This window comes from Panulirus ornatus, chromosome 3 (assembly GCF_036320965.1).
Source record: "Panulirus ornatus isolate Po-2019 chromosome 3, ASM3632096v1, whole genome shotgun sequence".
NCBI lineage: Eukaryota > Metazoa > Arthropoda > Malacostraca > Decapoda > Palinuridae > Panulirus > Panulirus ornatus.
This window is the reverse complement of record NC_092226.1, coordinates 22807258-22834928: the sequence shown is the minus strand read 5'-3', so window position 1 is coordinate 22834928 and position 27671 is coordinate 22807258. Positions and strand designations below refer to the sequence as shown.

Below are 27671 nucleotides of genomic sequence, written 5' to 3'. Positions count from 1 at the left end.
AAGGATACAAACGCAGGGACCAACAGCAAATGGGGAGGTAATATGGGAAATAATGAATGTGAGGACAGGAAAGGTACTTGAGATAGATGGAATTACAGCCAAAATGTTGAAATATTGAGGATAAAGTGTGACAGAGTAGATGGTTTAGATATATAATTGAGCATGTAAGCAGAAGATTGTGCCTGAGGACTAGGGGAAGGCTACCATTGTTCCATTATTCAATAGTAAAGGTGCTATGGATGTATGTAGCACTTATAATGGAATAAGTCTGTTAAGTATACCAGGAAAAGCGTATGAAAGAGTGTTTATTAACAAAGTGACGGATGTGACTGAATGCAGAATAAGTGAAGAACAAGGGGGCTTTAGGAAAGGTAGGGGATGTGCAGATCAGATTTTGGGGTAAAAAAGAACGAAAAAATTTATCTAATGGAAGGCAAGATGTATAAAGCTTCTATGGAACAGAAGAAAGTATATGTTAAGATTAAGAGTCACGTGGAACTCTCTATGGGATGTGATAAGGATATATGGGGAAAGGACACAAATGTTAGATGGTGAGAAAACCTAAGTGTAAGAGTGGAAGGAGAGTTGAGCAAAAGGTTTGATATACATACGGGTGTTGGCTTTTTAAATACATATGGATGGAACAATAAGAAAGATAAAAGTAAAACCAGGGAAAAGGGGTGAAGTGATGGAGGGTGGTGGTAAGGTATGGTGGCAACTGACAAGCCTGCTTGTGGATGATACAGTGTTGTTTGCTGAGGGTGGGGGAGTTGCAGGGGCTTGTAAGTGTTTTATGCTGTGTGCAAATGTAGATCAATGAAGTTCAATGCGAATAAGAGTAAAGTAATAATGTTTGAAAGAAAACTGAAAGTGAAGTATTTGCAGAGCCCTATAGAGTGAAAGAAGAAAGTGTACTAATCTGTGTTATAGATATGAGAGGAGGAAGACTGGAAGAGGTGACAGAATTTAAGTATTTGGGAGCTATCTTGGGCAAACTTGGTGATATAGAAATATGGAATGGGGGCAGGCAATACTGGGTAAAAGAGTCATTGGGTCTCTTAACAGAAGCATGAAGGGGACAGGTGTAAATATGGAGGTGAAAAAAGGATTGAGGGACAACAAAGTCCTTCCAACCTTGACCCATGCAGGCAATACATGGACATGGGATGAGTCACAGAGGTCAAGAATCCAGACTGAGGAAATGAGTCACTTGAGAGGAGCATGTGCTATGACTAAATGAAATGAGGAAAGTAATGAGGGGGTGTTTAAGAGATGTGGTTTGGCAGGGAATGCAAACAGAATGAATTGTGGAGTGGCAGAGTAAGTGAAACATAATACTTTAAGGTGGTTTGAGCATGTAGTAAGAAAGCATAATGTGGAGTTAAAAAGAAGAGTGTATGACAGTAAGATTAAAAGGGTTGGTGTGAAAGGAAAACCACCTGTGACATGAGGAAACAAAGTGGAAGAATACTGGAGGAAGAAAAATGGAGGAAGAATGCCTGAAATAGTGTATGCAAGGAAGGAATGTAAAGACAGAGATAAATGAAGACTTTTTGACCATGGCTATCCCCTTGATGGGAGTTCCCCAAGAGAATGGGCATTAGAAATATAAAGATAAATAAAGAGGTAAAACCTGAAGCATGAAAGCCTTGCTTGGAAGTGAAATCATCGATTTTTCTCTTTTTTTATTTTTTCTTGAACTGAGCAGTGTCTTAAAATGAAATAATATAATCTTTAAGGTATAAGATGATAATAACAGGAGTTAAATGAAGTTTATCTAGCATCTGATTTTCTTTTCTGACTTTCACACTTACATTTACTTGCAAACATTAATCCAGTTATGAGACCTAGCACTAAAAGCAGTCTTATAAGCTGCATCATCTTTACAATATTACTGTAATTCAAACTTAGAATTTGTTCAAGATCGATGATGTATTCTATCATACTACTGTACTTTAATGATATATCACACTGAACTCTTCAAGAATGATTGCTCACTCATATGCCTGAATACTTCACAATGTAAACTCAACTTTCAACACATGATCCTTCACACAGATTCCAAAACAAACTTAGTACAGTATACATGTACCTTCCCCACTGTCGCGGTCAGGGTGCCAAAATCGGCAGTCAAGACGAGTGCAGGCAGGACCATATCTACAAGGTCGGGCAGGAGAAGGTTGTGGAGTAGAGCTGTCAGGGTACCTCTTTGAAGGTGTTGATGGACTACCTGCAGTTCATTACAAAAATATATAAGGTTAAAAAGATAAAATTACTACAGCAGTCACTAGGCATAAATAGATATATAGATGCTTCATTCTGATCATAATGCTTACATAACAGAAAATAAACTATCAATAAACATATCCCTGGGGATAGAGGAGAAAGAATACTTCCCACATATTCCTGCGTGTCGTAGAAGGCAACCAATAGGGGAGGGAGCGGGGGGGCTGGAAATCCACCCTCTTGTCTTTAATTTTCCAAAAGAAGGAACAGAGATGGGGGCCAAGTGAGGATTTCCCTCAAAGGCTCAGTCCTCTCTTGCTAACATAGGAGATGGCGAATAGTATGAAAAAAAATGTATACATATGTATACGTTGATATGTATAGGTATGTATATTTGCGTGTGTGGACGTGTATGTATATACAAGTGTATGGGGGTGGGTTGGGCCATTTCTTTCGTCTGTTTACTTGCACTACCTCGCTAACGCAGGAGACAATGACAAAGTATAATGATACATAAATAACCTTTATGATTGGAAGGGAGAGTGGTGATAATAAGAAACATGGGAGAGAGAGAGTGAAGAAAGTGTGCTGAAATGGTCTGGACATCTGGTAAGGAGGAGATAATAGTGAAGGTGTAAGGATGAAGCAAAAAAAATTTGAGTGATCGGGGCCTGAACATGCAGGAGGGTGAGAGGCAGGCAAGGAATAGAGTGAATTGGATCAATGTGGTATACCAGGGTTGACGTGCTGTCAGTGGATTGAATCAGGGCATGTGAAGCGTTGGGGTAAACCATGGAAAGTGTGTAGGTATGTATATTTGCGTGTGTGGACGTGTATGTATATACAAGTGTATGGGGGTGGGTTGGGCCATTTCTTTCGTCTGTTTACTTGCACTACCTCGCTAACGCAGGAGACAATGACAAAGTATAATGATACATAAATAACCTTTATGATTGGAAGGGAGAGTGGTGATAATAAGAAACATGGGAGAGAGAGAGTGAAGAAAGTGTGCTGAAATGGTCTGGACATCTGGTAAGGAGGAGATAATAGTGAAGGTGTAAGGATGAAGCAAAAAAAATTTGAGTGATCGGGGCCTGAACATGCAGGAGGGTGAGAGGCAGGCAAGGAATAGAGTGAATTGGATCAATGTGGTATACCAGGGTTGACGTGCTGTCAGTGGATTGAATCAGGGCATGTGAAGCGTTGGGGTAAACCATGGAAAGTGTGTAGGTATGTATATTTGCGTGTGTGGACGTGTATGTATATACAAGTGTATGGGGGTGGGTTGGGCCATTTCTTTCGTCTGTTTACTTGCACTACCTCGCTAACGCAGGAGACAATGACAAAGTATAATGATACATAAATAACCTTTATGATTGGAAGGGAGAGTGGTGATAATAAGAAACATGGGAGAGAGAGAGTGAAGAAAGTGTGCTGAAATGGTCTGGACATCTGGTAAGGAGGAGATAATAGTGAAGGTGTAAGGATGAAGCAAAAAAAATTTGAGTGATCGGGGCCTGAACATGCAGGAGGGTGAGAGGCAGGCAAGGAATAGAGTGAATTGGATCAATGTGGTATACCAGGGTTGACGTGCTGTCAGTGGATTGAATCAGGGCATGTGAAGCGTTGGGGTAAACCATGGAAAGGTCCGTGGGGCCTGGATGAGGAAAGTGGAATGGATGCATGTTGATGAGGCCTTTTTTTCATCTGTTTCTGGCATACTTTGTTAATGCAGAGAAATGGTGAGCACGTAAGAAAAAAATGTTTGAAGGAATAGCGGTTCAACAATGTTATATGGTTGCAAGGCATGGGCTATAGATAGAGTTGTGCAGAGGAGGGTGAATGTGTTGGAAATGAGATGTTTGAGGACAATATGTGGTGTGAGGTGGTTTGATTGAGTTAGTAATAAAGGGTAAGAGAGATGTGTGGAAATAAAAAGAGCGTGGTTGAGAGAGCAGAAGAGGGTGTTTTGAAATGGTTTGGGCACATGGAGAGAATGAGTGAGGAAAGATTGGCCAAACCCACCTACATAAACATAAATGCCCAAACACACACATATACATACATATACATTTCAACGATTACATACATATAAATACACAGACATAAATTTTTTTTTTTTTTTTTTTGCTTTGTCGCTATCTCCCGTGTTTGCGAGGTAGCGCAAGGAAACAGACGAAAGAAATGGCCCAACCCACCCCCATACACATGTATATACATACGTCCACACACGCAAATATACATACCTACACAGCTTTCCATGGTTTACCCCAGACGCTTCACATGCCTTGATTCAATCCACTGACAGCACGTCAACCACGGTATACCACATCGCTCCAATTCACTCTATTCCTTGCCCTCCTTTCCCCCTCCTGCATGTTCAGGCCCTGATCACACAAAATCTTTTTCACTCCATCTTTCCACCTCCAATTTGGTTTCCCTCTTCTCCTCGTTCCCTCCACCTCCGACACATATATCCTCTTGGTCAATCTTTCCTCACTCATTCTCTCCATGTGCCCAAACCATTTCAAAACACCCTCTTCTGCTCTCTCAACCACGCTCTTTTTATTTCCACATATCTCTCTTACCCTTACGTTACTTACTCGATCAAACCACCTCACACCACACATTGTCCTCATATATCTCATTTCCAGCACATCCATCCTCCTGCGCACAACTCTATCCATAGCCCACGCCTCGCAACCATACAACATTGTTGGAACCACTATTCCTTCAAACATACCCATTTTTGCTTTCGAGATAATGTTCTCGACTTCCACACATTCTTCAAGGCTCCCAGAATTTTCGCCCCCTCCCCCACCCTATGATTCACTTCCGCTTCCATGGTTCCATCCGCTGCCAGATCCACTCCCAGATATCTAAAACACTTCACTTCCTCCGGTTTTTCTCCATTCAAACTCACCTCCCAATTGACTTGACCCTTAACCCTACTGTACCTAATAACCTTGCTCTTATTCACATTTACTCTTAACTTTCTTCTTTCACACACTTTACGAAACTCAGTCACCAGCTTCTGCAGTTTCTCACATGAATCAGCCACCAGCGCTGTATCATCAGCGAACAACAACTGACTCACTTCCCAAGCTCTCTCATCCCCAACAGACTTCATACTTGCCCCTCTTTCCAAAACTCTTGCATTCACATCCCTCACAACCCCATCCATAAACAAATTAAACAACCATGGAGACATCACACACCCCTGCCACAAACCTACATTCACTGAGAACCAATCACTTTCCTCTCTTCCTACACGTACACATGCCTTACATCCTCGATAAAAACTTTTCACTGCTTCTAACAACTTGCCTCTCACACCATATATTCTTAATACCTTCCACAGAGCATCTCTATCAACTCTATCATATGCCTTTTCCAGATCCATAAATGCTACATACAAATCCATTTGCTTTTCTAAGTATTTCTCACATACATTCTTCAAAGCAAACACCTGATCCACACATCCTCTACCACTTCTGAAACCACAATGCTCTTCCCCAATCTGGTGCTCTGTACATGCCTTCACCCTCTCAATCAATATCCTCCCATATAATTTACCAGGAATACTCAACAAACTTATACCTCTGTAATTTGAGCACTCACTCTTATTCCCTTTGCCTTTGTACAATGGCACTATGCACGCATTCCGCCAATCCTCAGGCACCTCACCATGAGTCATACATACATTAAATAACCTTACCAACCAGTCAACAATACAGTCACCCCCTTTTTTAATAAATTCCACTGCAATACCATCCAAACCTGCTGCCTTGCCGGCTTTCATCTTCCGCAAAGCTTTTACTACCTCTTCTCTGTTTACCAAATCATTTTCCCTAACCATCTCACTTTGCACACCACCTCGACCAAAACACCCTATATCTGCCACTCTATCATCAAACACATTCAACAAACCTTCAAAATACTCACTCCATCTCCTTCTCACATCACCACTACTTTTTATCACCTCCCCATTTGCGCCCTTCACTGAAGTTCCCATTTGCTCCCTTGTCTTACGCACTTTATTTACCTCCTTCCAGAACATCTTTTTATTCTCCCTAAAATTTAATGATACTCTCTCACCCCAACTCTCAGTTGCCCTTTTTTTCACCTCTTGCACCTTTCTCTTGACCTCCTGTCTCTTTCTTTTATACATCTCCCACTCAATTGCATTTTTTCCCTGCAAAAATCGTTCAAATGCCTCTCTCTTCTCTTTCACTAATACTCTTACTTCTTCATCCCACCACTCACTACCCTTTCTAATCAACCCACCTCCCACTCTTCTCATGTCACAAGCATCTTTTGCACAATCCATCACTGATTCCCTAAATACATCCCATTCCTCCCCCACTCCCCTTACTTCCATTGTTCTCACCTCTTTCCATTCTGTACTCAGTCTCTCCTGGTACTTCCTCACACAAGTCTCCTTCCCAACCTCACTTACTCTCATCACCCTCTTCACCCCAACATTCACTCTTCTTTTCTGAAAACCCATACAAATCTTCAACTTAGCCTCCACAAGATAATGATCAGACATCCCTCCAGTTGCACCTCTCAGCACATTAACATCCAAAAGTCTCTCTTTCGCGCGCCTGTCAATTAACACGTAATCCAATAACGCTCTCTGGCCATCTCTCCTACTTACATAAGTATACTTATGTATATCTCGCTTTTTAAACCAGGTATTCCCAATCATCAGTCCTTTTTCAGCACATAAATCTACAAGCTCTTCACCATTTCCATTTACAACACTGAACACCCCATGTATACCAATTATTCCCTCAACTGCCACATTACTCACCTTTGCATTCAAATCACCCATTACTATAACCCGGTCTCGTGCATCAAAACCACTAACACACTCATTCAGCTGCTCCCAAAACACTTGCCTCTCATGATCTTTCTTCTCATGCCCAGGTCCATATGCACCAATAATCACCCACCTCTCTCCATCAACTTTCAGTTTTACCCATATTAATCGAGAATTTACTTTCTTACATTCTATCACATACTCCCACAACTCCTGTTTCAGGAGTACTGCTACTCCTTCCCATGCTCTTGTCCTCTCACTAACCCCTGACTTTACTCCCAAGACATTCCCAAACCACTCTTCCCCTTTACCCTTGAGCTTCGTTTCACTCAGAGCCAAAACATCCAGGTTCCTTTCCTCAAACATACTACCTATCTCTCCTTTTTTCACATCTTGGTTACATCCACACACATTTAGGCACCCCAATCTGAGCCTTCGAGGAGGATGAGCACTCCCCGCGTGATTCCTTCTTCTGTTTCCCATTTTAGAAAGTTAAAAAAAAAAAATACAAGGATGGGAGGATTTCTGGCCCCCCGCTCCCGTCCCCTCTAGTCGCTGTGTGGAAATAAAAAGAGTGTGGTTGAGAGAGCAGAAGAGGGTGTTTTGAAATGGTTTGGGCACATGGAGAGAATGAGTGAGGAAAGATTGACAAAGAGGATATATGTGTCGGAGGTGGAGGGAACGAGGAGAAGCGGGAGACCAAATTGGAGGTGGAAAGATGGAGTGAAAAAGATTTTGAGTGATCGGGGCCTGAACATGCAGGAGGGTGAGAGGCAGGCAAGGAATAGAGTGAATTGGATCAATGTGGTATACCAGGGTTGACGTGCTGTCAGTGGACTGAATCAGGGCATGTGAAGCGTCTGGGGTAAACCATGGAAAGTTCTGTGGGGCCTGGATGTGGAAAGGGAGCTGTGGTTTCGAGCATTATTGTATGACAGCTAGAGACTGAGTGTGAACGAATGGGGCCTTTGTTGTCTTTTCATAGCGCTACCTCGCACACATGAGGGGGGAGGGGGATGGTATTCCATGTGTGGCGAGGTGGCAATGGGAATGAATAAAGGCAGACAGTGTGAATTGTGTGCATGGGTATATATGTATGTGTCTGTGTGTGTATATATATGAGTACATTGAGATGTATAGGTATGTATATTTGCGTGTGTGGACGTGTATGTATATACAAGTGTATGGGGGTGGGTTGGGCCATTTCTTTTGTCTGTTTCCTTGTGCTACCTCGCAAACGTGGGAGACAGTGACAAAGCAAAATAAATAAATAAATAAAATATATATACACATGTATTAAGAATATATGGTGTGGGAGGCAAGTTGCTAGAAGCAGTGAAAAGTTTTTATCGAGGATGTAAGGCATGTGTACGAGTAGGAAGAGAGGAAAGTCATCTTCTCAGTGAATGTCAGTTTGCAGCAGGGGTGAATGATGTTTAATTTGTTTATGGATGAGGTTCTTAGGGAGATGAATGCAAGAGTTTTGGAGAGAGGGGCAAGTATGCAGTCTGTTGTGGATGAGAGGGCTTGGGAAGTAAGTCAGTTGTTGGTCGCTGATTCGGGTGATAAACTGCAGAAGCTGGTGACTGAGTTTGGTAAAGTGTGTGAAAGAAGAAAGCTGAGAGTAAATGTGAATAAGAGCAAGGTTATTAGGTACAGTAGGGTTGAGGGACAAGTCAGTTGGAAGGTAAGTCTGAATGGAGAAAAACTGGAGGAAGTGAAGTGTTTTAGATATTTGGGAGTGGATTTGGCAGCAGATGGAACCATGGAAGCAGAAGTGAGTAACAGGGTAGAGGAGGGGGCAAAAGTTCTGGGAGCCCTGAAAATGTGTGCAAGGTGAGAACATTATCTCGGAGAGCAAAAATGGGTATGTTTGAAGGAATAGCGGTTCCAACAATGTTATATGGTTGCAAGGCATGGGCTATAGATAGAGTTGTGCAGAGGAGGGTGAATGTGTTGGAAATGAGATGTTTGAGGACAATATGTGGTGTGAGGTGGTTTGATTGAGTTAGTAATAAAGGGTAAGAGAGATGTTTGGTAATAAAAAGAGTGTGGGTGAGAGAGCAGAAGAGGGTGTTTTGAAATGGTTTGGTCACATGGCGAAAATGAGTGAGGAAAGATTGGCAAAGAGGATAAATGTGTCAGAGATGGAGGGAACGAGAAGTGCGAGACCAAATTGGACATGGAAAGATGGAGTGAAAAAGATTTTGAACAATCGGGGCCTGAGCATACAAGAGGGTGAAAGGCATGCAAGGAATAGAGTGAATTGGAAAGATGTGGCATACCGGGGTCAACGTGCTGTCATTGAATTGAACCAAAGCATGTGAAGCGTCTGGGGTAAACTATGGATAGTTTTGTGGGGCCTGTATGTGGAAAGAAGCTGTGGTTTCGGTGCATTATACATGACAGCCAGAGACTGAGTGTGAACAAATGTGGCCTTTGTTGTCTTTTCCTAGCACTACCTCGTGCGCTTGCAGGGGGAGGGGGTTGTCATTTCATGTGTGGTGGAGTGGCAATGGAAATGAATAAAGGCAGACAGTATAAATTATGTATATGTGTATATATGTATATGTCTGTGTATGTATATATATTATCCCTGGGGATAGAGGAGAAAGAATACTTCCCACATATTCCCTGCGTGTCGTAGAAGGCAACCAATAGGGGAGGGAGCGGGGGGGCTGGAAATCCACCCTCTTGTCTTTAATTTTCCAAAAGAAGGAACAGAGATGGGGGCCAAGTGAGGATTTCCCTCAAAGGCTCAGTCCTCTCTTGCTAACATAGGAGATGGCGAATAGTATGAAAAAAAATGTATACATATGTATACGTTGATATGTATAGGTATGTATATGTGCGTCTGTGGACATGTACATATATATATATGTGTATGTGGGTGGGTTGGGCCATTCTTTCGTCTGTTTTCTTGTGCTAACTCGCTAACATGGGAGACAGCAACAAAGTATAATAAACGTGGGAGACAGCGACAAAGTTTAAAAAAATCATATTCATACTTGTTGCCTTCAATTCCTGTCGCCACCCTACCACTCATGAAAAACATCACCCCCCTTACCCCCATTGCACGAGGTAGCGCTAGGAAAAGACAACAAAGGCCACATTCATTCACACTCAGTCTCTAGCTGTCATGTGTAATGCACTGAAACCACAGCTCCCTTTACACATCCAGGCCCCACAAAACTTTCCATGGTTTACCCCAGATGCTTCACAAGCCCTGGTTCAATCCATTGACAGCACGTTGAAATGTATAGGTATGTTTATGTGCATGTGTGGGTGTGTATGTAAATACATGTGTATGTGGGTGGGTTGGGTCATTCTTTCGTCTGTTTACTTGCACTACCTCGCTAACGCAGGAGACAATGACAAAGTATAATGATACATAAATAACCTTTATGATTGGAAGGGAGAGTGGTGATAATAAGAACATGGGAGAGAGAGAGCTGAAGAAAGTGTGCTGAAATGGTCTGGACATCTGGTAAGGAGGAGATAATAGTGAAGGTGTAAGGATGAAGCAAAAAAATTTGAGTGCTCAAGGCCTAAACATGCAAGTGGGTGAAAATTAAGCACAGGACAGAATGAATTGGAGCAACACTGTATACAGGGGTAATATGCTGAATCAGGGTATATGAAGTAGCCGAGGAAAACCATGGAAAGGTCCGTGGGGCCTGGATGAGGAAAGTGGAATGGATGCATGTTGATGAGGCCTTTTTTTCATCTGTTTCCTGGCACTACTTTGTTAATGCAGAGAAATGGTGAGCACGTAAGAAAAAAATGTTTGAAGGAATAGTGGCTCCAACAATTTTGTATGGTTGCGAGGCGTGGGCTATGGATAGAGTTGTGCGTAGGAGGGTGGATGTGCTGGAAATGAGATGTTTGAGGACAATGTGTGGTGTGAGGTGGTTTGATCGAGTAAGTAACGTAAGGGTAAGAGAGATGTGTGGAAATAAAAAGAGCGTGGTTGAGAGAGCAGAAGAGGGTGTTTTAAAATGGTTTGGGCACTGGGAGAGAATGAGTGAGGAAAGATTGACCAAGAGGATATATGTGTCGGAGGTGGAGGGAACGAGGAGAAGTGGGAGACCAAATTGGAGGTGGAAAGATGGAGTGAAAAAGATTTTGTGTGATCGGGGCCTGAACATGCAGGAGGGTGAAAGGAGGGCAAGGAATAGAGTGAATTGGATCGATGTGGTATACCGGGGTTGACGTGCTGTCAGTGGATTGAATCAGGGCATGTGAAGCGTCTGGGGTAAACCATGGAAAGCTGTGTAGGTATGTATATTTGCGTGTGTGGACGTGTATGTATATACATGTGTATGGGGGTGGGTTGGGCCATTTCTTTCGTCTGTTTCCTTGCGCTACCTCGCAAACGCGGGAGACAGCGACAAAGCAAAAAACAAAACAAAAAAAAAAACTTTCTGAGACAAAGAAAACTTCCTTCAGATATCAAATATTAAAAAAGCTGATTTTTCTTAAAAATACAAAAAACTATACATTAAATCAATGTTTCTTTTTGTACCTTACAGAATTTCATTTCAGGAGAGGTATAGTGTGTACCAGGTGTTTGCTTTGAAAAATGTAAGAAATGTATGTTTTAAAACAAAGGTCTTTCCTCTCTAAGGTGATGTCTCAGATGTATGAGATTCTCAAGGACATCTCTGGGAAATTCAGGGTAAGGGCATTCTAATGCTTTTTATATCTGGTAAGGATGCACTTGCTTTCCTCATCCTTCATTACTACCTGACTAATGTAGTTGCAGCTTGCTCGTGTCAGGCCTGCCCTCAGTCAAAGACCACTTAGAAATGACATCAATGACCCACTCAATTCTAGCCACTAGCAGCTCAAAATTCATAGATCATGGATGTTCATCCCAACATTGCCACAAATGGCACAAAGTAAAATTTTTCCAAAAAAGATACGAGAAGGAAGAGCAGGATTAGAAACCCTACCCCCAGAAAAAAATGCTAATTGGACACTCCCTGAAGACATGAAAAGATTTTCACTTTCAAAACAAAAAAAATTCTCCTCTGTCCTATGTCCTATGAGCATAAGAACAGGAGGCAGGTTGAGAGAAAAACTTTCAGAGGGTAAGACTGACCCCTCCCCCTAAAATAAAAGATAAAAAACATGAAAAAAGGATCATCAGTGATGGGAGCAAATGGGGAAGTGGTAGCAGGAAGAGATGAGGTGAAGAGAGCACTGTGAAGGACTATTGTATGTATTTGATAATAGTGTGGCAAATGTGGAATGTTTGGAATGGGGATGTATGTGAAGAGAGAGTCATGGCAAGTAGTTTAATGAAAAAAGGAAAGGTGATGAAAGCTTAAGTGAGATAAAGTATGGCAAGGCAGTTGGAATGGATGATTAAGTCTTTTAATAAAGGGGCTGACTATACTGTTAATTGGTTAGGTAGGATTTTCAGTGAATGTATAGTTCACAGACATGTGCATGAGGGCTAGCAAAACACATGTATAATGCAACTGATTAAAGGGCAAAGGGGACAAAAGTGAGTTTGATTTACAGAAAATTGTACATGTAAAGTTATAAGGAAGATTGGTGACTGAAATGGTGGTGGAATGTACAGAACATTAAAATGGAGAAGAAAAATTTGGTTTCAGGAGTGGTAGAGGATGTTTGGATCAGGTGTTTGCTTTAAGAATATGTGAGAGATATGCTAAGAGAAACAGAAAGATCTATATGTGGCATGTATACAAATACCACATAATGCTACCACACCATATAATCGCAAGAACTTCCACAAGGCAACTCTATTGACCCTATCATAAACTTTCTCCAGATACATAAATGCCACGTAAAAATCCTTCTGTTTCACTAAGTATTTCTCACACCCATTCTTTAAAGTTGACAACTAATCTGCACATCTACCATTCCTGAAACTACACTGTTCTTCCCCAATCTGATGCCCTTTACATGCCTTCACCCCTCAATCACCACTCTGACATACAACTTATGAAGTACAGTCAACAAGCTCATAACTCTGTAGTTTGAACACTCACCATTTTTTTCTTTTGCCAGTATACTATGCCACTATACATGTATTCCACCAGTCCATAGGCACCCCATCATTACTCATACATACACTGAAAAGTCAAACTAATAAATCAACAACACAGGCAACTCCTTTCTTCAGAAATTCAACAGCAATACCATATTCTCCAGCTGCCTTACTAAATTTCATTTCATGCAAGCATTTAGGACCATTCTCTCTTCATCAAACCATTTTCCATGATTCTCTCATTTTACATACCATCCCAACCCAAAAACTGCCCAATCATCAAACACATTATACAATCCTTATCCTTGAAGTAGAAGAAAAAGAATTCTACCTCTGTATTCCCTACATGAAGTAGAAAACAAATATGAGGAGCAGAAGTGGGGAATGGAAACTCCCCCTTCTTGTAATCCAATTTCTAAAAGGAGCCAAGCAAGAAGTGCTCATCTTCCTCGAACACTCAGGTTGGTGTGTTTGAATATAGGTGGATGCAACTAAGATGAGGAGAAAGGTAAGATAGTTAGAGTTTGAGGAAAGGAACCTAAATGGCTCTGAGTACAAAAACCTCAGGGGAAAGGGTGAGAAAGTTTTGGAAATACCTACCTAGAGCTAAGAAAGGGGTAGCACTATCGTTGAAACATTAGTTGTGGGAATATGTGAAAGAGTACGGAAGTGAGCTCCAGAATAATGTGTGAAAATGAGAGTGATTGCAAGAGAAGAGTGATTATTAGTGCTGAGGAACCTAGCCATGAGAAGAAACATTATGAAAGACAAGTGTTCTAGGAGCAGCCGAGCAGGTTTCAGCAATTTTTTTCACTTTCATGCAAGAAACTGGGTATTAATGATGGGCGATTTAAATGTGAAAGTGAGTAATGTGCCAGATGAGGACATAACTGGGGCACATGGGGTATTCAACTATGTGCATGGAAATGGTGAACAGCTTTAGTTGATGATTGAGAATACCTGGTTTAAAAAGAGTGACATACATAAGTGGGTAGGAAAGATGGTCAGCAGGCATTACTGCATAACTGGGGCACATGGGGTATTCAACTATGTGCATGGAAATGGTGAACAGCTTTAGTTGTATGTTGAAAAAGGGTTGGTGACTGAGAATACCAGGTTTAAAAAGAGTGACATACATAAGTGAGTAGGAAAGATGGTCAGCAGGCATTACTGCATCATTTACATTAATCTATTACACTTAATCACTTTCCCATGTCAGTGAGGTAGCGGAAGGAAACAGACGAAGAATGGCCCAACCACTCATACACACACATATATACACAGATGCCCGTACACGCACATATACATACATATACATTTCAACATATACATTTTTCTATCTACTCTCATACTACTCGCCATCTCCCGTGCCAGCAAGGTAGCATTAAAAACAGAGGACTGGGCCCCTGAGGGAGCATCCTCACTTGGCCCCTTCTCCATTCATTCCCCCTCCCCCAGGAAAATAAAAAAAATGAGAGGGGAGGATTTCCAGCCCCCTGCTCCCTTCAACATATACAAACATTGACATATACATATATACACATGTACATACTTATACTTGCTGCCTTCATCCATTCCCTTTGCCACCCTGCCACACATGGAATAGCAACCCCCCAGAGTAAGATAGCTCCAAGAAAAGACAAAAAGGCCACATTCGTTCACACTCAGTCTCTAGCTGTCATGTGTAATGTACTGAAATCACAGCTCCCTTTCCACATCCAGGCCCCACAGACCTTTCCATAGTTTACCCCAGACACTTCACATGCCCTGGTTCAATCCACTGACAGCACATCGATCCTGGTATACCACATCGTTCCAATTCACTCCATTCCTCGCAAGCCTTTCACCCTGCTGATGTTCAGAACCTGATCACTCAAAATCTTTTTCACTCCGTCCTTCCACCTACAATTTGGTATACCTCTTCTCCTTCCCTCCAACTCTGACACATATATTATCTTTGTCAATCTTTCCTCACTCATTCTCTCCATGTGTCCAAACCATTTCAACACACCCTCTTTGGCTCTCTCAATCACACTCTTTTTATTACCACGCATCTCTCTTACCCGTGACATCTCCCCTATCCCCAGGGATAGGGGAGAAGGAATACTTCTCACGTATTCCCTGCGTGTCGTAGAAGGTGACTAAAAGGGAAGGGAGCGGGGGGCTGGAAATCCTCCCCTCTTTTTTTTAATTTTCCAAAAGAAGGAACAGAGAAGGGGGCCAAGTGAGGATATTCCCTCAAAGGCTCAGTCCTCTGTTCTTAACGCTACCTCGCTAACACGGGAAATGGCGAATAGTATGAAAGAAAAGAAATATCTCTCTTACCCATACATTACTTACTCAATCAAACCACTTCACACCACATGTCCTCAAACATTTCATTTCTAACACATCCACCCTCCTCTGCACAACCCTATCTATATAGCCCATGCCTTGCAACCATATTACACTGCTGGAACCACTATTCCTTCAAACATATGCATTTTTGCTCTCCAAGATAATATTCTCACCTTCCACATATTTTTCAATGCTCCTAGAACCTTTGCCCCCTTCGCCATCCTGTGACTCACTTCTGCTTCCATGCTTCCATCCACTGCTAAGTCCACTCCCAGATGTCTAAAACACTTCACTTCCTCCAGTTTTTCTCCATTCAAACTTACCTCCCAATCAACTTGTCCCTCCACCATACTGAACCTAATAACCTTGCTCTTATTCACATATACTCTCAACTTTCTCCTTTCATACACTTTACCAAACTCAGTCACCAGCCTCTGCAGTTTCTCACCCAAATCAGCCACCAGCACTGTATCGTCAGCGAACAACAACTGACTCACTTCCCAAGCCCTCTCATCCACAGTAAACTGCATACTTGCCCTCTCTCAAAAACTCTTGCATTCACCTCCCTAACAACCCCATCCATAAACAAATCAAACAACCATGGAGACATCATGCCACCCCCCACCTCACACCACATGTTGTCCTCAAACATTTCATTTCCAACACATCCACCCTCCTCTGCACAACCCTATCTATATAGCCCATGCCTTGCAACTATATTACACTGCTGGAACCGCCATTCCTTCAAACATACGCATTTTTGCTTTCCAAGATAATATTCTCGCCTTCCACATATTTTTCAATGCTCCCAGAACCTTTGCCCCCTTCCCCACCCTGTGACTCACTTCTGCTTCCATGCTTCCATCCACTGCTAAGTCCACTCCCAGATGTCTAAAACACTTCACTTCCTCCAGTTTTTCTCCATTCAAACTTACCTCCCAATCAACTTGTCCCTCCACCATACTGAACCTAATAACCTTGCTCTTATTCACATTTACTCTCAACTTTCTCCTTTCATACACTTTACCAAACTCAGTCACCAGCCTCTGCAGTTTCTCACCCGAATCAGCCACCAGCGCTGTATCATCAGCGAACAACAACTGACTCACTTCCCAAGCCCTCTCATCCACAGTAAACTGCATACTTGCCCTCTCTCAAAAACTCTTGCATTCACCTCCCTAACAACCCCATCCATAAACAAATCAAACAACCATGGAGACATCATGTGTATACACAGCTATACAATGGATGTGAACATATTTAGCCTTTCTTTGTCTGTTCCTGGGACTACCTTGCAAACACAGGAAATGGCAATCAAGAATAAAAAATTCAGTTTATCCCTTGCATGCCTCTGACTTTCCTACATATTGAGGCACTGATTGCACAAAATCTTTTTCACTCCATCCTTCTGTCTCAAATTTGGTTCCCTCACTCTCCTTGTTCCCTCCACTTCTGACACATATATCCTTAGTCACTCTTTCCTCAATCCTTCTCTCCATTCATCCAAACCATTTCAGCATACCCTCTTTGGCTCTCTCGACCACACACTTCTTATTACCACACCTCTCTCTTACCCTTTCATTACTCACTCAGTCAAACTACCTCCCACCACTTACTGTCCTCAAACATATTTCCAACACATCCATCCTCCTCTGCGCAGACTTATCTATAACCCATGCCATGCATCAATAAAACTTGTAGGACTACTATACCTTCAACTATGACTCACTTCCACTTCCATGGTCCCATTTGCTGCAATGTACATTTCTAGGTATCTAAAACACTTAACTTCCTCCAAGTTTTCTCCATTCAAACTTACATCCTAATCAACCTGTCCTTAAACCCTGCTAAACATAATAACTTTGCTTTTATTACATTTACTCTCAACTTTCTCCTTCATCTACTCTTCCAAACTCAGTCTCCAACTTGTACATTTTCTCACATCTGCCACTAGTGCGACATCATCAGTAAACAACAACTGACTCACTTCCTAGACCCTTTCATCCCCCACAGACTGTATACTCGCCCTCTCTCTATGACTCATATTTACCTCCCTCACCTCCCTATATACAAACAAATTAAAGAACAATGATGACACTTTACACCCCTGCCATAGACCAATCTTCACTCAAAACCATTCATTCTCCTCTCTTCCTAATCGTACATGTGCAAGGGTATTGAAGCAAAGGGAAGGTCTCTAGTAAGCAGGCGAGATATGGGAAGCAAATCATTTCTATTTTGGAGGCAGGTGGATTCAATGGGGGGGCCACTGCCCCCCTATGGAAGTATTCATGGTTCTCCAAAAGAAATGTTCATCCCACACTACCAGCTGGATTTTGCAGGATATATATCATTTCTAGTTTCTATCACTGCTTTAATTCATATTGTGTTCTTTTCTGTCTTCTTTACCTTTAGTACAACTAGCTCCTCTTAACATCATTGTTTTAATTGGTTTACTTTTATATATCCTCCTCTGATTCACCTCATTAATACCAACATGGGTGGAGGTAATAACTACAGTAACAATCCTTTTATACTGGTCCTAGGTATGTTTATGAGTATTCCCTTACAGAAGAGGTTAGATCCGCCTATTTGAAAACAACAGAGATATAATTGCAAACTAGACAGATAAACTACAGCAGGTTTCAAAGCTTTGAAAATACACCAAAAGGAGAAAGTTGAAAAAATCATGAACAAAAGAAAGGTAATGAGGTGCAGTTGGTGGGGTTAGACAAGCCAGTTCCAGTGTGAGTTTAAATGGGAAAGACCTGGAGGAAGTGGAGTGCTTTAGGTTCCTGAAAGGGGATATAGCAATGGATGGAACTAAAGGAGCTAATACACCTCACAGGATGGAAGTGTATGAAACTAAGGGGCTGATATAACACACATAGTGGAAGAGGGCATAAAGGTCTTTGGTACGTTAAAGAATATGAGGGATGAATGGTCAGTGTCTGTAAAGGCAAAGATGGGTATAGTATTCCTGACAGTGCTGTATGGATGTGAATCTTAAACCCCTGAATGAAAAAGAAAGGAAGAGGGTGGATGTGCTGGAAATGACAAGCCTGAGGATGATCTATGATGTGAAGTGGGTAACTGTGAATGGAACTGACAGTGTCAAATAAAGGTAGGGTTGTGAGTGTAGTTGGATTGATTGGGTAGACAAAGATGAGCTGAAATGGTTTTGGTACCAGAAAAGGATGAGTGACAAAAAAAATGGAAGGGGAGGCAGGCATTGGAGAGGATATGAATATAATAAAAGGAGGGCTTGGGGTATCTGGGACTGAAAATTCAGGAGGATGAAAGGCATGCAATGAATAAGATGAATGTTGTCGTGTATGGAAGGGGTAATATGCTGTCAAAATCTGAACCAAAGGAGAGGAATCAAGAAAGGTAAATCTGAAGTAATCTGTGGAGCTTGACAATGAATGTTACTTTCTGGTGTCATTATATTACACATGAAGGATTTAGATTGGATATGTGTAGATAAGGAAAATGTTAATTCATTCCTGATGCTACCTGGCTAAAGCAGGAAGGATAACTGAGTAACAAAACAAAGTTATATATATCACTATCAATAACATTTCTCACCTGCACTAAGAGATGGGGTATTTCTTTCAATAGACTTATTGTTTTCTTTATCATGAACCCCAAGTTTGGCCTCTGCATTTTTCTTTTCTTCCTCCTTTTTCTTGTCACGGATATCTGTTAGCAAAATTTCAAATTGGTTTCTCCAGAACTTCATGTCCTGCCAAAGTAAGGTTAACAGTAAGTGAAATGCAATATTGCCATGCAACTGTACTCACTAATTCCCACAGTGGTACATCTAAAATTCATTTAAGCACTTCCATCACCAACTGTGTTTATCTAAAAGTATAGTACAGCGAAGGAGTTCAACACTCACATGGACAAATCTTAAACTTTCTTCACTACCACAGAACACTTTAAACTTTTGTATAATGTCTGCAGTCATTGTCAGATAAATTTTGTTTGATAACTTTTGTCTCCATACCTCTGAGCATCAAAGACCTAAATGTTTTGCTTACAACATATAATACACTATGCATGCTAGTTTAACCATCACGCAAGTTAACCAGTCCTAACCTCTAGCAAAATGTGAAACAAACATCCCTAAAAAATTCTAATATTAGTGACAGAGTTAAATGAACAAACTACAGAATAACAACAAAAAAGATTATAACAACTGAGCAGAGATATTGAAAAAATATGCAGAGTTTTATTTATAATTCTGTAGGTGATAATAATCTACTGCTAACTCTCCAGCTGATAAAGCCACTTTTTTAGTACCATGTTTTCCTCTAACTCAACTTAGAGAGATACAAATTCCAATCCACCACCCCCATCTCCTCCCTCTGAACTTATGCCATCTATATTTTCCTCTTGAAAGGTCTTCCAGGTACTCTCCTAGACCAATGTGGACAATGTGTATGGCTCACATGGCACCACACCTCAAGTTCTATGAGAGTGTGCCTCTGAGCTTGCACCAATCCTTACTTCCTTCTATTGCCTCTATCTAAAACCCCAAACTTTTCATTCTGCTTGAAAGCATGCTTTGGTACAGCTCATTCCAAAGAAAGAAGACCACTCTAAATCCTCCAACTACTGCCTCTTTTACACTCTTTCTCAAACACTTAGAATCCCATTCTCTTCTTTCAGATCATAAAGATGGATTTGCAGTGCTAGGTCAACTGGTGATTTTCTTTCCTATGTGACTCACGTCTGGTTCTCTTATCTCAGGAATTTTTGGCTAATTTTCTGTCATAGCCCTCAAGATCTCCAATGCATGTGATAGGGTGTGGCATAAATCTTTGCTTTCCAAACTCCCTTCCTTTGGGTCACTACTTTTCCCTGTTCTCTAATGCACAGGTTCCTATCTGACCATTCTATCACACTAGTGACCAATGGGGAGATTTTTCCATGGCTATCCTATCAGCAGTGCTATTCTTCAGGGTTCTGTCCTATCACCTACTCTCCTTCACTACTCAATCTTTACAACTTCTACACCTATTCATTCTCATGCTGATAATTCCACTTTACATACTTCAACCCACTTTTCTTCTCCCACTCCCTTCAATACTCATTCTCTTTGTCATACAGATGATATTTCCTTCCTCAATTCAGACCTGTGCAGCATTTTCGAATGAAGAGAGGGAAGCAGTAAACCTGTAAAATCTAATAGTGTTAGCTTGCAACTATATCCCATATCTCTTTTGAACAACCTTATTTCTCTCCGTTCAATTTTGAAGCACCACAATTCAACCCTGTAATATTATAAACATGCTAGCACAACCATATCCTCAACTCTTTCCTGCAAATCCCACATTATCAGCATAACAAAGTTTGTGTCTCAAAAGCTAGGAGTGTTAAATAACTGCCATTATTATTTTTCTTGTGAGCAGCTGTTTCATATCTACTGGTGTTTCATTCCTCTAAGTACGATATACTACTCACACAACTAATGTGGCTCATCCTCCACCTCTTTGTAAGCTAGAATGGAATCAAAAACCTCCATCTCATTAATCCTCCTGGCATCACCGCCCATCAACCCTCCCTTTTCATACACTGCAATGCTGCTGCTCTCTCTCCATTCTATAGGTATTATTTTGAACCCCTGTTCTTATGAACTGTCACCATGTGTCCCCATCCCTATGGTTTCAATCTGTTGCACACATCTGGCTGCTGCTTTCCATATCTCCTGTGTGGAGATACCAGCGATTCAAAGAGTGGCTGCTTTGATCCTTTCTTCTTCCCTCAAGCAGATAAGCTGTGGAATTTTATTTTTTCAAATTCTGTCTTTCTCTCTTCTTATAATCTTTCTTTACAAGAGTCAGACCTACAGACACTTGCAGAGCCCTAAATAATTTCTTTTTCTTTCACAAGAGATGGTCTTCATTGGAGCATGTTTTGCCCATGACATGTTGGTCACTTAAAAAAAAAGGACTCACTAAAATCTGGTTGTTAGGTACTATGGCTAGGAATTTACAAAAAAAAATAAAATTGCACAATTTCATATTCAAGTGAGTCCTAACTACTTGCACAATGTGAAATGAGAACCTCTCTGAAATGAAATCATCAGTGAAGGTGATAAATAAACCCAGTACATAACAACACAAGTGATTTTGACAAATGAACAGAGATACTTAAAAGGAAAAAAATCCATTTACAGTCTGGTTCTTAAGAATGATACCATGAGATAAGCACTGCCTATACAGGTACTTACTAAAATCTGGTTGTATAGTGTAAACCTTTCCTGTGCCATGGGCACCAACTGATGCTTTGCTGAACAGAGTGCTACTGGCATCTATCAACATACTTCCTGCCATGCACTGAATTTTGAATGAACTGTTGGCCATATTAGATCCCTCAATATAGAAACCCAAACAAAATGTGAATAATTGGAGCAGCCTGGAAGCCTCTGTAATGTGCTAGTGACTGTAGTGAACAGTCATGCAACTCTTCTTGAGACTCACCATGCTTGTGGCTATGCTCCACCACCCATGATTAGAATAGGCCAATAAGATAAATAATGTTTCCCCCCTAATGTATGAATTGTCAACTCATAATTCACTAGAAAAAATTAAATAAGAAACATATATTTTGCAGGTTTGGATGGTATTGCAGTGGAATTTATTAAAAAAGGGGGTGACTGTATTGTTGACTGGTTGGTAAGGTTATTTAATATGTGTATGACTCATGGTGAGGTGCCTGAGGATTGGCAGAATGCGTGCATAGTGCCACTGTACAAAGGCAAAGGGGATAAGAGCGAGTGCTCAAATTACAGAGGTATAAGTTTGTTGAGTATTCCTGGCAGATTATATGGGAGGGTATTGATTGAGAGGGTGAAGGCATGCACAGAGCAGCAGATTGGGGAAGAGCAGTGTGGTTTCAGAAGTGGTAGAGGATGTGTGGATCAGGTGTTTGCTTTGAAGAATGTATGTGAGAAATACTTAGAAAAGCAAATGGATTTGTATGTAGCATTTATGGATCTGGAGAAGGCATATGATAGAGTTGATAGAGATGCTCTGTGGAAGGTATTAAGAATATATGGTGTGGGAGGAAAGTTGTTAGAAGCAGTGAAAAGTTTTTATTGAGGATGTAAGGCATGTGTACGTGTAGGAAGAGAGGAAAGTGATTGGTTCTCAGTGAATGTAGGTTTGCGGCAGGGGTGTGTGATGTCTCCATGGTTGTTTAATTTGTTTATGGATGGGGTTGTTAGGGAGGTGAATGCAAGAGTTTTGGAAAGAGGGGCAAGTATGAAGTCTGTTGGGGATGAGAGAGCTTGGGAAGTGAGTCAGTTGTTGTTCGCTGATGATACAGCGCTGGTGGCTGATTCATGTGAGAAACTGCAGAAGCTGGTGACTGAGTTTGGTAAAGTGTGTGAAAGACGAAAGTTAAGAGTAAATGTGAATAAGAGCAAGGTTATTAGGTACAGTAGGGTTGAGGGTCAAGTCAATTGGGAGGTGAGTTTGAATGGAGAAAAACTGGAGGAAGTGAAGTGTTTTAGATATCTGGGAGTGGATCTGGCAGCGGATGGAACCATGGAAGCGGAAGTGGATCATAGGGTGGGGGAGGGGGCGAAAATTCTGGGAGCCTTGAAGAATGTGTGGAAGTCGAGAACATTATCTCGGAAAGCAAAAATGGGTATGTTTGAAGGAATAGTGGTTCCAACAATGTTGTATGGTTGCGAGGCGTGGACTATGGATAGAGTTGTGCGCAGGAGGATGGATGTGCTGGAAATGAGATGTTTGAGGACAATGTGTGGTGTGAGGTGGTTTGATCGAGTAAGTAACGTAAGGGTAAGAGAGATATGTGGAAATAAAAAGAGCGTGGTTGAGAGAGCAGAAGAGGGTGTTTTGAAATGGTTTGGTCACATGGAGAGAATGAGTGAGGAAAGATTGACCAAGAGGATATATGTGTCGGAGGTGGAGGGAACGAGGAGAAGAGGGAGACCAAATTGGAGGTGGAAAGATGGAGTGAAAAAGATTTTGTGTGATCGGGGCCTGAACATGCAGGAGGGTGAAAGGTGGGCAAAGAATAGAGTGAATTGGAGTGATGTGGTATACCGGGGTTGACGTGCTGTCAGTGGATTGAATCAAGGCATGTGTATGGGGGTGGGTTGGGCCATTTCTTTCGTCTGTTTCCTTGCGCTACCTCGCAAACGCGGGAGACAGCGACAAAGCAAAAAAAAAATTTTGCATATTATTGATTTGCCAAGCCAGTTGTGTCTTAATTTTTAGGAAAAAAGAGTAATATTTTATGCAACTATTCATTCACAAAAAAAAAAAATTCATCATTTTCTATGCACTTATGGGGAGGGAAAAAAGTGCAGAATTACATGAGATATGCAAAACTTTTATTATAAAGGTACTAAAATCTGGGAGTAAGGTACTAAGACTGCAGATGCTTTAGCAATCATCTCTAAACTTCAAAATCCAGCATGACTTTAATCTGCAAACCTAGTGGCTAAAAAGCACATTCCTATACATATGAACACCAGAATCTGGCTCTGATACATACTTTGGTCACATTTCTTAAATAAAAATATAATCAATATGAAAAACCCATCAAATCAGATTAACCCCTTGATTCATGAAGACAAATCTAAATAAGGCAAGTGAACTTCACAACTCTATTCCAAGCTGCCTGCCACACCTGGGTGGTTGCCCAGTTGGCAGTGTAAATAGTTTTCCCCACAATCAAACACCCTTTAGCTATGCCAGTGACAGAACATTTTTGCAAGTTCTCTAGACAGGAAACTGACCAGCTTTTAGACAGACTTAGAGGACCAAGCACACAATCATCCAGAATAACTTAAAAGCGATCATCTGTTTTCAGATTGTGTGGAGAGTGATTTTATGGACACAGACTCTTACACCACTGAAAGGTGACTAAGATGAAGCAGGAGAAGGTGTTTCCAAAAAATGTGGAGATAGCATTACCAGCATCTGCTGACCTGACAAAAATGCATCTTACTGGTGCTTCTGGTAATTTTCTAAACATTTATAAATCTGCTGTTCTGAAAGAAATTAATAAGTCACTCTAATCAAAGCATGAAAAAATTCATTAAATACTAAAAAATTATCTCTGGGGATAGGGGAGAAAGAAAACTTCCCATGTATTCCCTGCATGTCGTAGAAGGCGACTAAAAGGGAAGAGAGCGAGGGGCTGGAAATCCTCCCCTCTCATTTCTAATTTTCCAAAAGAAGAAACAGAGAAGGGGGCCAAGTGAGGATATTCCCCCAAAGGCTCAGTCCTCTGTTCTTAACGCTACCTCACTAATGCGGGAAATGGTGAATAGTATGAAATAGAAAAAACTAAAAATTAATAATAATCAGTCATAGATTTTCCAGTGTAGGCAAAATAAATGATAAAATGTGTAAAATCACTTGACACTCATGCCATACATAACTGAAAAACTTCTACAACACATATTTTACACGCTATCAGATACGCAGCAGTGGAAGAAATATACTTCTGAATCGAGTTTTTTCATGGCTAGATGAATATCTCTGAAACTGTACGGTTGAATACATTTTCTAAAGAACCTGAAAAACTTAGAATTACAAAGGTTGCAAAGGAAACCTATCAGAGGAGGTATGGGGTCAAATTTTAACAAGATGAAGGAATACTAGTGATCAGAAGTAGTATGTATGCTAAACTATGTGAATTGGTTTCAACTTCAAACCTGCTACAGTACTGTTCAATGACTTTATACATATCTTTTATCTATTCATTATACATAATTGCTGTTTCCTGCATCAGTGAGGTAGCCCCAAGAAACAGACAAAGGATGGCCCATCCATGCACATACACATATATGTACAGAAACACCCACAGACTCACATATACATACACATACGGAGACATAACATACATAGACATGAACACGAACATATTCATAATTGCTTGAATTCGTCCATTTCAGTTGCTACCCCGCCACACAGGATAACAGCATCACTATCCCCTAATCCAGACAAAAAGGCCACAATCATTCACACTCACTCATTAGCTGTCATGTGTAAAGCACCGAAACCACAGCTCCCTATCCACATCCAGGCCCCACAAACCTTGCCAAGGTTTACCTCAGATGCTTCACATGCTCTGGTTCAGTCCACTGATAGTACGTCGAACCCGGTATACCACATTGTTCCAATTCACTCTATTCCTTGGACGCCTCTCACCCTCCTGTATGTTAAGGCCCTAATCACCCAAAATCTTTTTCACTCCATTCTTCCCCCTCCAATTTGGTCTCCCGCTTCTCCTTCTTCCCTGAACCTCACTCATTCTCTCTATGTGTCCAAACCATTTCAATACACCCTCTTCTGCTCTCCCAGCTATACTCTTTTTATTTCCACACATCTCTCTTACCCTTTCATTACTTACTTGATCACACGACCTCACACCACATACTGTCCTCAAACATTCCATTTCCAACACATCCACCCTCCTCTGTGCAACCCAATCTATAGCCCAAGCCTCGCAACCATATAACATAATTGTAACCACTATTCCTTATTCATGTCATTAAACTTAGTCGTGTCTCCTGCGTTAGCGAGGTAGCGCAAGGAAACAGATGAAAGAATGGCCACCCACACACACATGTACATACATAAACGCCCACACATGCACAGATACATACCTATACATTTCAACGTATACATACATATACACACACAGATATATACATATATACACATGTATATATTCATACTTGCTACCTTCATCCATTCCCATCACCAGCCCACCACACATGGAATGGCATCCCCCTCCCCCCGCACGTGCAAGGTGGCACCAGGAAAAAGACAACAAAGGCCACATTCGTTCACAATCAGTCTCTAGCTGTCACATGTAATGCAACGAAACCACGGTTCCTTTCCACATCCAGGCCCCACAAAACTTTCCATGGTTTACCCCAGACACTTCACATGCCCTGGTTCAATCCTTTGACAGCAAGTCGACCCTGGTATACCACATTGTTCCAATTCACTCTATTCCTTGCACACCTTTCACCCTCCTGTATTTTCAGGCCCCAATCGCTCAAAATCTTTTTCACTCCATCCTTCCACCTCCAATTTGGTCTCCCACTTCTCATTCCCTCCAACTCTGACTAATATATCCTTTTTGTCAATCTTTCCTCACTCATTCTCTCCATGTGACAAAACGATTTCAATACACCCTCTTCTGCTCTCTCAACCACACGCTTATTACCACATATCTCTCTTACCCTTTCATTACTTACTCGATCAAACCACCTCAACCTCAGTGGAAATGGGAATAAAATAAACAATAAAAAGACTAGAAAAATAGGAAACTTTCCAATAATAATGACCTTACGTATAAAATAACTCAAGAAATATCTTACTTGTGCACTATCAAGGCCACAGTTCATGGCTAGAATATTTGGTAATGTTTTGTAGCGACGGCACTGTTCAATGGGCTGATATCTGGTACACGAATCACACCAAGCTTGTCTTGTCTGCTCAAGGCTCATACTTCGTTCCACCACTGAAGAGAACGAGCAGCTACCTGGAGGGTTATATTTTTTTTTTCAGATAAAATGACAGGAGAACAATATTTACACACATAATGTACTTTTGACAATACAAGAGTTTGCAAAAAAAAAAAAAAATGAATGTTAACTTATCAAAAAGATCAGATACACGATAGCGTATTCGGAGGTTTCCTTTCAGCTAAAGCATAGTAGATACTATAATGAAACATTAGTACTTTAACATATACAAGCAAATATGAGTTTTAACACACAATTAATCTCTATAGAGTTATTGAAAAGGACAAGGATAATGCCATGGTTGTTTGAAAGGGAAATTAGACTTCTGTGTACTTGCCAGCTACAAGTGGTCAAGATATATAATCTAGATGGCATACTTCCTTATCTCCTACGGCAGTGCACCTCTGAGTTACCTCTGCTACTTGAACTTTTATTTGTTTCTGCCTAAAAGTAAAACCTTCCCATCTTCTTGTAGGCACATCTTGGTGATGTCCATCCCTAAGAAAGAGGACTGCTCTAACTATTGCCTTATTGTTCTCTCACTTCTGCTCTCTCAAAGTCTTTGAAACTCTCCTCAAATCTAACTTTCTTAAAACATTTCAAATCTCACTCCTTCTATTCAGATCAATAATACACTTTCCACAATGTTTAGTTCACTGATGATCATCTCTCCTACATGATTCATCTCTTGTCCTATCTCACAGATCTTTAGATAACCTTTTGCTATGGACCTC

At 41.1% G+C, this 27671-nt stretch overlaps 1 protein-coding gene across 4 annotated transcripts in view; it reads right to left on the bottom strand.

The window, feature by feature from the left end:
- The window catches only part of PAN2 (PAN2-PAN3 deadenylation complex catalytic subunit PAN2), a 381243-nt gene that overhangs the window by 175266 nt on the left and 178306 nt on the right, over positions 1-27671 (bottom strand). For all 4 annotated transcript variants that reach the window (XM_071685459.1, XM_071685467.1, XM_071685439.1 and 1 more), the window contains 3 exons: positions 26791-26954; positions 18999-19155; positions 2093-2230 (listed from right to left, as the gene is read on the bottom strand). In XM_071685459.1, the coding sequence (XP_071541560.1) occupies positions 2093-2230; positions 18999-19155; positions 26791-26954 (459 nt within the window). The remainder of the gene's footprint in view (positions 1-2092; positions 2231-18998; positions 19156-26790; positions 26955-27671) is intronic.